The sequence below is a fragment of the Lichenostomus cassidix genome, chromosome 17, assembly GCF_008360975.1.
Source record: "Lichenostomus cassidix isolate B80296 chromosome 17, HeHo_3.0, whole genome shotgun sequence".
In the NCBI taxonomy this organism is placed as follows: domain Eukaryota; kingdom Metazoa; phylum Chordata; class Aves; order Passeriformes; family Meliphagidae; genus Lichenostomus; species Lichenostomus cassidix.
The window spans coordinates 3,719,309-3,729,533 of NC_139497.1; the positions used below are offsets into that span (position 1 = coordinate 3,719,309).

Sequence of the window (10,225 nt, forward strand, 5' to 3'; positions counted from 1 at the left end):
TTTCAACACCCTCCAGGAAGCACCATGTGCCAGTTCCTCCCACTAATACGAATACTACCATCTCTACAAATGGAATTGATTACAGCCTCTTTTTTTTTTTTTTTTTTTTAAACCTGCAGGCTCCAATCACGTTCTAGAAAGCAGAAAGCTCTAACTGGAAATTCCATCCACTTCCTCTAAGGCAGCAGGAGGGAAACTACACCGCCCCAGCCTGATCTACAGCTTCCTCCTTCTGCCCTCACTGAAGGCAATAACCAATGAAATAACAATAAATGTGCCTGTAGCCCCTTTGAAGGCCCCATGCAAATGGTTTTTGTCACGGGGACAAAGTTCACACTGTGCACCTGCACTTCCCCATCAGCAGCAAAACGGACTGCTTGGAGCTTTCAAGGTAAGACTGCTGGGCTCGGGAAAGTTGATTTCCATGGCTGCTGCAGAGGAAATGATTTCTCTGATCATTTTCCGGCATGCATGAGGATTGTGGAATGTTCTTCTGCTGGTCTCACACCTCAGTTTACCTTTCCCTACAGGCGCCTTTGCAGGGAGTGCCTCTGGCAGTCAGTGAACATGAAAAGGTGGAGTTATCAGCTCCGGCGATAGCTGTGTTAGCTCTGATAGGGTTGGAGTGGGTGATTGATTAAATTGCAAAGGATGCGTGCTTGAGATGGAAAAATGGCATCTGCAGAAGGTGGAATCGAATCAGAAGGGCTCCCCATGCTCTACCCCTGGGGTTAAAGGTCCCTGAAATGGAGAGCTTGCTCAGACATTATTGAGATGCTGCCTCAGTGCCCTGGTTCTTACAGTCTGGCTCCTTCCATGTTTATCCTGATAGTGAAACTGCTGAGGAGCTTCATCCTCCTCTGAGGAAATAATCCATTTCCCTCAGTCTGAGACACTTACAGCCCACTTCTCTTATTTTTGTTCTTTGCAGAGTGGAAGCTGCTGGAATTCTGAAGTTGCCCTTCCTTCTGCTCTGGAAGAGATGATTTCCAGGAAAGTGGTGATGGTGGCGTCTCTTGTCTGTCTGGGTGTTGTTACTGCTGTTATGTGGTAAGCATTTGCTGGCTGGCTTGGTCATATTTAAAATATCCTGTATATATCCTGTGGAAAAACTCAGAGGAGCAGAAAAATAAAGATTGTGCATTTTATGGGAAGCCCCTGTTAGAGCTGTAAGAAAGAATAGCAATTTGTGTGATAGATAAAAGAACACTGGTGGAGGGAGAAGGCCCTGGGGGAGAGAGGAAAAAAGAGCAATTGTGTCTAAGTCAGGCTGCTAACACCGTAGTGACTCACAAACAAATGCTTAAATACAGAATTTTCCAGTTACATTTCAGCTCAGGCCTTAACAGAGATGATTATCTCTCTCTTCAAACAGTCCCAACTCACTCCAGTATCACCAGGGACAGCTTTATAGCTATCAGACATTGCAGCTTTCAAACACTGAGGATTTTCTAACTGAATATTCTGATAGCTGAGTGTGGCTTATAGATTCTCTGGAGCAAACTCAAACACTGGTTGAAGGGAATCTGAGATCAGGCATTTCCATTAAGTATTAAAATACTGATTACTAAATTATGAATTATCCCATATTTATGATGTTGCAATTTGCTGTACTTTCAGCTTGTGGGTGGTTGCATTTTGCCTCAGCAGCTGGACATTCTGTTAAAATGTGAACACATGAGATCCTACACTCATTAGTAAAGTAGACATGCAGTTAGTAATGTCTCAAAATCTGTGCCAGATCTCTAAGTGATCTTGGAAAATCCTAGGAAGATTTCCTTCAACATTACCCAACCCAAAACATTTCTTTGCTCTCACAGGGCTACGGCTGGGAGTGGCAGAGTGCACTACCTGCCCTACTACCTTCCTTGCCCTGAAATCTTGTAAGTACTTGGCTTTGTGTCTAATGAGTAACACAGATCATTGTTACAGTCTATTCTTCACTGACAGCACAAACAGTGATTAACAAGCCGCTTGTTCTTTATTGATGAAGCTGTAATTACTCACCCTCTTAAAACAAAAAGAGAACAATGCTGTTTGGGCCTGCAGGACAGCCCTGGGTGTGCACAGGTGAGGGAGGCTGTGTTTGTTGTGAGTCACAGAGCTCAGAACTAACAGGTTAATGCTGGTTTCCTTCTCAGGCTGGAGTCACTCACTTGCACAGCCACACACTGTGCTTGGGGATGTGCATTCAGTGTCCACTCACCAGGCAGAGACACCTAAAGCACAGAGGTGAGATGAACACCCACAGAGGGAGCTCTGGCAGAGTTAGGAATAACCTCCCCAGTTCTCATCATGCTCCTGTCCTTCCCTCTGTGATCTGTGCTCTCCCCTCACTCTAGGAATTTTTGCCATGGCAGCACTTGAGCTCTGCTCCTGAACAAATGAAGGGGAGCTGCTGCTGAGCTTCCTTGCATGCTGCAAACTGATCCACCTGACCCAGCCTGGGTGCCAACAGCTCTCCCAGAGCTGCACAAGAGAGAATTTTCCCTGTGCAGGGGCTGGGTACAAATCCCCAGTGACCTCACTGCCACATTGCACCATGGGGACAATGGGACATGACAAGCCATGCCTTATCCCACCTCTTACCATGACAAAGCAAACCCATGCAAATAGAGAAGATGATGTTTAAAGAGGCATTTCTGATTATTTCAGCCCGTTCCAAACCATTGTGTGTGGTCAGGTGCTTATTTCTCTGAATGCTGTTGGAAATATGTATTTCAGGTCGTTCAGCCCTCCAGGTGACCAGAAGAGTTGTGCAGGGCATGGAGCACATACACGACTGCTGCTGACAGTCCCATGGGGATTTTGACCCCTAAACCCTGATTTCCCCACAGACTGGGATTGCTGCCAGCATCTCTGTGTCCCTGCTGTGTTCTGTCCCACAGCTGTCCCTTGTCTCAGCCCTGGGAGGTGTGTGCAGGTGATGCTAACCCTGGCCCAGCCAGGGCAGTGTCCACAGCAGCTGCAGCTGGATTTGGACAGCTGTCAGTGCAGCAGCAGGTCCTGAAGCCAAACTTGGTTGATATTTTAGGAAATGCATAACAATCCCTTTCTTCTCCCACCCCATCATGCAGCTCCATAAAACTCCAATATACAGAAGAGAAGCTAATCCAGCTTTTCCCTCAGTAAGTACTGGCTTTTTTATCTCCTGACCTTTAAACTGCTGTTCCTGTCTTCCAGGCATATTCATGTATTATTCAATGGCTATTTCTTCCTTTTTTGCAGATTATTTTATCAGCAGCCAAGAGTGCTGGAACCAAAGTAAGTTTCTTTGTTTGAACTTTGTTTCTGCGGAGTTTGGTTTGGAACTCACAGTTCCAAAGTCCTGAAGCACACAGAGCAGGACCTTGTTCCATGAGAATCCCAAGCACAGGGGTGTGTCAGCAGCTCTTTGTTTAGTCACTGCACATTTATTAACACATTTCCTGTTAATTCACAATTATTACATTAGCACACACATGTTCTGCTGTGGCCAGGAACTCTTTTTGAGATGGGAGATCTGTAATATCTGTAAGACAGTGGGAAATACCTTCTGGAGCTGAGCTGTGGGAGAGCTCTGAACCCATTTCAGGGCAGAATAAAGTAGGTGTTTTGTGTGACCTTCAGCAGTGGTTTCAGCAAACACAGATGAGTCTGTGAGACACAGCAAGGCAGGGAGTTCAAGGGAAAATTTGGGGCAGCAGGACTAAGAAGAGACTTGGACAAACTCTCTGTGCAGCTGAGGTTATTACAGCTTCCTTTGGCCCTGCTGCCTTTGCATGTTAACAAACACAGCCTCTTGACACATATATATATATGTACATATAATTTCCCCCTCTATTTCAACAGAATGTGCTCAGCCTGAATATTTCACTCTTCCATATTGTAATAAATATCTCTGCTAAATCAGCTGGTATATACTGGGCTGGATGAGGAGAGAATCTTGTAGCTTTTAATGCTCTGTGTCTTCTGAAGGGAGTTCACTGGCACTGAGAGGATGACCATGACCATGAGTTGTTGGGAAAGCCAGAGCAGCCCTTTAAAATGAAACTTAAAAAGCTTAGAGAAGTGAACATGCATGTTTCCTTCCCCCTCTCCCTCCTCATCCAAATAAAGGATAATCAACCCAGAAACAGAACAAGTTAGTACATTTTCTCAACCCAAATCCCTCTTCCTGTATAATTTAATCTTTCAATCACATGCATTGCTGTGGGAAGGAGTCAAACTGTTATTCCTGTATCCTCTCAGACTGAAAGTATTAGATCAGGGTTGGAAAATCGAATTGGATCTGCTGCCTGAGCCACCAGGCTGCTCCCCACAGCTCCCCCAGTTTGGCTCTGGTGCTGCTTTGCCTTGGGACTGTGTCAGGTACTGTCACCTGGCAGCCCCCAGGTGTGGCCACGTGCTTTGTGAGTGACAAATGTCATCAGCAGAGAGCTCCAGCTCCTAGTCTGGGCTGAATTACACCATAAATGGAGTGAATTACACCGTAAATGACATCTCCTTTTAAAATCAAAAAGGTAAGAATGAAACACTGAAAACAAAGCAGAAAATTGAAGCAGCAGTGCAGAGCTGTAATAAGGCATAATCAGACTCTGCTGCATTTATATTCAGTATTTCCACTTCCCTCACAGGAGATTAAGGATTTTTTTTCTAACTTTGTTACACATTTGAATGCTGGCTTACATACAGCATTTTAAATTATATCTGAATGTGTTGGAGCTATATATAAATGCTGGAAAAATAAGCTGTCATGCTGCAAGCTGTGTTTTAATAACACAGCAATGGGGTAGATTTTTATAGTAATTTTCACATTATTACTCGTGTTTTAATCTGCATGTAGCAATCTGCATCAGGCTGATAGCAAACAGGCACAGCTTCCCATTCTGAGAGTTCAGTGGTCATTAAACTCTCCTCAGCAGCAAAGTCCTTAAATGAGATTTTAGCAGATCCTCAGGTTTTTGCTGATGTGTTAAAGTGCTTAATTTCATCCCAGGAATTGAAATGTCCATGCTCTATAACCTCAGATGAGAGTGCAGGGAGAAAAAGTCTGAGCCTAATACCCACCATGGCGAATTAATGCTGATTCACTCACTCTTCTAGCTGCCTTTTTAGTTCTTCTTTCCCATTTACTGGCCTTGAAACCAAAAGGAACAGTTCCATTTCGTTTACACTCCTTTTTTTCCCCCTCCAGGCGCCAGGATGTGCTGACAGTCACACCATGGTTGGCTCCCATTGTGTGGGAAGGGACCTTTGATCCTGAGATGCTGGACAGTGCCTACAGACCCCTGAACCTCACCATTGGGGTGACAGCCTTTGCTGTTGGAAAGTAAGGGAAACACTCAGTGGGCACAGTCCTTGGGGTGATACATTTACACTGTGGAAAGAGGATTTTGGCTTTTTCTCGTCCTGGAAATTTGTCCCAGTTTATAAGGGGTTTTTGAGCCCCTGTAGTGTGTACATAATCACACAACCCTATGGGGTGCCAACACTTGAGGGACATGAAATGTGGTCAGTATTTCTGAAGAATTAGCAGATGTCTTGGGAATCAGAGCTGGTCAAAATGGGGATTATCCACTTATTCCTTGTGCTCCCCTATACCTATTGCATGTGTGCTGTGTGGATTCTTGCAGTGATAATCAGTGAAATCTCTTCACTCCTTGTCTTCTTGCATTCACTGATGTGCCCTTTGCAATCCACCACACATCCCCTTGGAATCCCAGAATAATTTGGGTTGGAGGGGATCTTAAAATTCATCTTATTCCATCCCCTGCCATGGGCAAGGACACCTTCCACTATCCCAGGTTGCTCCAGCCTGTCCTTGGACACTTCCAGGGATGGAGCAGCCACAGCTTCTCTGGGCACCCTGTGCCAGGACCTCCCCACCCTCACAGGGAAGCATTCCTTCCTAATACCTGATCTAAACCTGCCCCCCTTCAGCTGAAAGGCCACTCCCCTTTGCTCCATCACTCCACACCCTTGCAGAAAGCCCCTCTGCACAGAAATTCCCCCCTTGTCCCCGCTGTGCTCTCCCCAGGTACACGAGGTTCGCGCGTGGCTTCCTGGAGTCGGCGGAGCAGCACTTCATGAAGGGCTACCAGGTGATCTATTACATCTTCACAGACAGCCCCGAGAGCATTCCCCAGGTGCAGCTGCAGCCAGGGCGCAGGCTGGTGGCCGTCCCCATGCAGAAATACTCCAGCTGGCAGGAGATCTCCACGCGCAGGATGGAGGCCATCAACAGGCACGTGGCCGAGGTGAGCCACCGCGAGGTGCACTACCTCTTCTGCCTGGACATCGACATGGTGTTCCACAGCTCCTGGGGCCCCGAGACCCTGGGGGACATGGTGGCAGCCATCCACCCTTACTTCTTCAAAGTGCCCCGGGAGAAGTTCCCCTATGAGAGGAGGAGCTCCTCGGCAGCTTTCATCCCCGAGGGGGAAGGGGATTTCTACTATGGAGGAGCTGTGTTTGGAGGCTTGGTGAAGAAGGTCTATGAGTTCACCAGGACTTGCCACATGACCATCCTGGCAGACAAAGCCAATGGGATCATGGCAGCCTGGCAGGAAGAGAGTCACCTCAACAGGCACTTCCTCTCCCACAAACCCACCAAGCTGCTCTCTCCAGAATATATTTGGGACGACAAGATTCCAAAGCCTCCTGAGATCCACCTCATCCGTTTCTCCACGTTGGAGAAAAACTATGAAGAAGTCCGAGACTGACCTTCTGATCCCTGCAGGGAGATTCTCCCCACAATCAAACCCACCAAAATTAGCTCCCACAGAATGTACCCCACTATGAATTTTTTTTTCTTAGTAGGAACAAACTGGGAAGGGAAGGTGTGGATAGTTCCTCTGGAGAACAGAGTCTAAATGCATTTCAGAAGCAGCAGTCAAAGGGCAGGTGAGACTGAAAAGGTTTCCAGGTTCCTACTCTTTGTAAATACATCCTGCTTGAGGCTGCAGCACACAAAAAAGCATCTAAAAGGCCAGTTATCCAATGCATGGCTGCAGCTGCCTTTGCCTGAACGATTTCCTGAGGCCTGGCAGAAACTTAACAAGACCAAAATGGTGTTTGACATTCCTGTGGAGGAGGAGAAGACCTTGGGTTTTGGTAAAGACCTTTTCACTTAAAAAAAAAAGAACGTTACAGGGTGATAAATTTTCCTACATTGTGACTTAAACTAACACCTTTTGTCAGAATCAGGAGGAAAACTGCACTCAGAGCATGTTATCCCTGACTGGGGTACAGTTGGATTTCTTGGACCTTCTCAGCAGAGAGCTGGTGCCAGGCATTGCCAGGAAGAGCCCAGCTCTGACAGGACAAACAGCGTGAACTCATCTTGCAGTTATCTCCCAAATCCCAATCTGTGCTTTGGAGACCCAAGTTTAGACAGAACTGGCACAGCTCAGCCCAGACTGAACTTCTTGGGGTTTATTTCAATCACAGATGTGCTCTGAACCTTTTCCCTGGGCCGCGTGTCTCTGTGGATCATGTAATCTTTTCCAACACAGAAAATCTGGTTTTGAGATGTTCATGTTCCTCTCCATTGCTTCAGCCCTTTCCAATTTTTCTGAGCTCTGTGAAATAAATTGGCGAGAAGCTCCTGGAGCCGACAGCACGAGCTGATGCCTTTCCAGCAAACAGGATGATTTCATTCCGTAATGAAACGCTCTGGTGAAGCTGGGAATTCAGTGCAGGGCTGGAATTGGGCTGGGGCTCACATTTTCTCTCCTTGGATGTGATGAGGAGCTGAAGCAGGCGTTTAGAGGCTGACAGCTCCCCGGGGGGAGCGCAGGGCTGTGGCTGTCAGCTGAGGTCACAGCACGGGGCTGCCTTTGCCACCTCCCTTGTCACAGCAGGGCTGCCGTCAACATCAGCTCCGTTGCCTCCCGAGGCTTTGCTCCAAAGGGCTGAGCAGTCAGTCCCTGTTCCCTCAGAGGGAGCAGCAGAGAGGCCACGGGAGCTGCAGGGAGCAGCAGCTCAGCAGGGAGAGGAGGAGCAGGGTGAAAGGGTGAACGGGCTGTTTCTAAGGGAACAGTTTAGGGGGAAAAAATAAAAGAAAAAGAAATAAAGGGAGAAAAAAAAAAAAAAAAAGAAAGCTCATTTGGCAGGGAGAGGGAAAATGGGGAAGAGGTGCCTGACTGTTCCTGCTTCTCCTCACATGAGAAAATTGCTGTATGGCAGCGAATCAAGTATTCAAAGCTTTAGGGCCCCACCACTGATTGCAGATGACTTAACGAGCCATTTCAGTCCTGTGTGAGCAGGCGGGAAATGGCACTTGCCACTGTCATTGCAGGCATTTCATCTTCCAGAAGACTAATTAGAAAAGCTTTCACGGTACCCATAATATAGATAAGGTACCCAAAATACCTCCAGCCCCAAAGCCCCAGTGGCAGCTGGGTCGGTTGATTTGTGCTTAATCCAGCAAAGGGTCTTTATTATATTTTCTCCAGACTGTTCTTAGTGCTGTGGTGCAGGAGGAAGATGCCTTTTGACATATTTAAAACCAGACCTGAAACCCCTGACATGTATGTTTGGTAATCAGGCACCACTTCTGAGCCAAAATGGTGAGGAAAAATACTTATCCAAATATTTGCAGAAAATATACATTTCCAACCAACCCAGGATTAATACTGTCTGTTTCTTATTTGTTAAAGACTTAGTGCCTCAAGGCCATGCTGAAACTGGGTTCTCATTATGCCAGTTATACATATATGCATATGGATTCTTTACCAGCCAGAGGGAACTGTCCAGTCTGCTCTGCACAGGACAAGACAGATAATTTTATCTCCTGGTGTCAGCACACAGCTGGGCTGGGCTAGGTCTATTAGAAAAGTATTCAGATTCCAAGAAAAACATGAAGTTCCACAGCAGCCACGAATCCATAGATCAGCTGTGCCAATGGCCAATTCCCCTTATGCCTTAATTCTGCTGGAAACTGCTCTGGGTTTGCAGCCACAGGGCTTCATTCTGCCACATTAATTATTGAATTCCTGTGCAGATACTCATAAATCCACTGTGAGAGGAGGTTCTGCAGCAGAGATGATGGGTGAGAGAGGGTGGTCTGTGTTTCTGGTGTACCTGGTTTGAAAAAATGGTGAAAGGCTTGGTCTGAGCTCTGCATCCGAGCTGCCTTTTGGCCGAATCCTCAGCCCTCTGATTGACACTGTAATGGCCTGCTTTGTGCTGTGCCAAACGTGTTTATTTTCCTGGCAGGCTTGCAGCTTCTCCCCAGGGGAATGGCTTGTGTTGTGTGACACAGTTCTGCTCCACGGGGCTGAAGCAGTACCTACAAACTCCCCACGCCTCCAGGGAGCAGGAGAATGTCTGCAGAAAAACACCCCCCGGTGCTGTGTGGGAGATGCTCCCTGAATCAGCTCGTGCCCTCCTCTAATTAATGAAAGGCTGGACTTCTGCTGTCATCTCCTGCTGATTAATCCCCTTCCCCCACCGGCAGCAGCGAGCTTTCCATCTCCCAGTTTGGATTGTGCAGCCTGAGGCTTGTGTGCAGTGTGGGAGCTTCAGCAGGACCTGCTTTCTGATGTGCATTGCCCACCCACACCCAGTGCAAAGAGGGGAAACTGAGGCACGCGGGGGGAAGGCAGCAGAGTGTCACTCTTGTCTTCCTCCACTCACCACACAGGAAAATGTTGTCTTATGTGTTCTTGTGCCAAAGGAATTTGGACTTGGAAATGCAGGGAGCTGCATGAGAAGTGAATCACCACATGTAAATAAATCCCACTGCCTGGGGATTCGACTGTGCTCTCAAGGTATTTCCCACTCAAGCCCTTAACCAAGGCTCAGATCAGCAGCTTGTTGCCTTCCCAAGGGCCCCTTGTTCCTTCCATCCCTTTCTGCTCAGCTGGAACAGACTCATCATTCATTGTCCCTCTAATTTAAGCACTCATCTGACAGGCTGTTTCTTTCCTTCTCCCCGCTGCTCTCTTGCCCAGTGCATCCGCCCCCAAAGGGCAAATTTCTCTGTGGGGTGAGAAACAGAAACTTCCAGCACTGAGTATGATCAGAGGTGGGGCCAGACTGTGATCCTCTTGTTCTCCCCACTGACAGGACAGCAACCATTTCCACCAAACCAGATTAAGACTCTTTTCCACTCCTATTTGGATTTCCCATAACCCTCCCCACACAGGTGATGTTCCCCGACATTTTCGACCACAAATGTCATTTTGTACCACACAGCACGAGTTACAAAAGGAGTGGCGTAATCAAACTTTCTGTGGGT

The 10,225-nt window shown here is 47.3% G+C and overlaps 1 protein-coding gene across 3 annotated transcripts; it reads left to right on the forward strand.

The window, feature by feature from the left end:
- The first annotated feature begins 321 nt into the window (after window positions 1-321).
- GBGT1 (globoside alpha-1,3-N-acetylgalactosaminyltransferase 1 (FORS blood group)) lies at window positions 322-7,626 on the forward strand. Of its 3 annotated transcripts, none has more exons than XM_085076920.1 (7): window positions 322-391; window positions 932-1,050; window positions 1,821-1,883; window positions 3,078-3,128; window positions 3,229-3,264; window positions 5,177-5,311; window positions 6,020-7,626. In XM_085076920.1, exons 2-7 carry the CDS (start codon window positions 983-985, stop codon window positions 6,702-6,704), a joined length of 1,038 nt encoding a protein of 345 aa, XP_084933046.1. In that variant the 5' UTR covers window positions 322-391; window positions 932-982; the 3' UTR covers window positions 6,705-7,626. The 3 variants fall into 3 exon arrangements, with proteins under 3 accessions (XP_084933046.1, XP_084933045.1, XP_084933047.1); XM_085076919.1 differs by lacking the exon at window positions 322-391 and adding an exon at window positions 434-575; XM_085076921.1 differs by lacking the exons at window positions 322-391; window positions 932-1,050; window positions 1,821-1,883 and adding exons at window positions 2,016-2,070; window positions 2,142-2,232.
- The last annotated feature ends 2,599 nt before the right edge of the window (window positions 7,627-10,225 follow it).

Excerpts from the sequence above, each read along its gene's own strand:
- GBGT1 (XM_085076919.1), top strand. The coding sequence starts at position 468 with ATGCATGAGGATTGTGGAATGTTCTTCTGCTGGTCTCACACCTCAGTT. Across the intron at positions 3,129-3,228 it reads CTAATCCAGCTTTTCCCTCA|ATTATTTTATCAGCAGCCAA; the intron begins GTAAGTACTGGC and ends CCTTTTTTGCAG. Across the intron at positions 5,312-6,019 it reads ACAGCCTTTGCTGTTGGAAA|GTACACGAGGTTCGCGCGTG; the intron begins GTAAGGGAAACA and ends TGCTCTCCCCAG.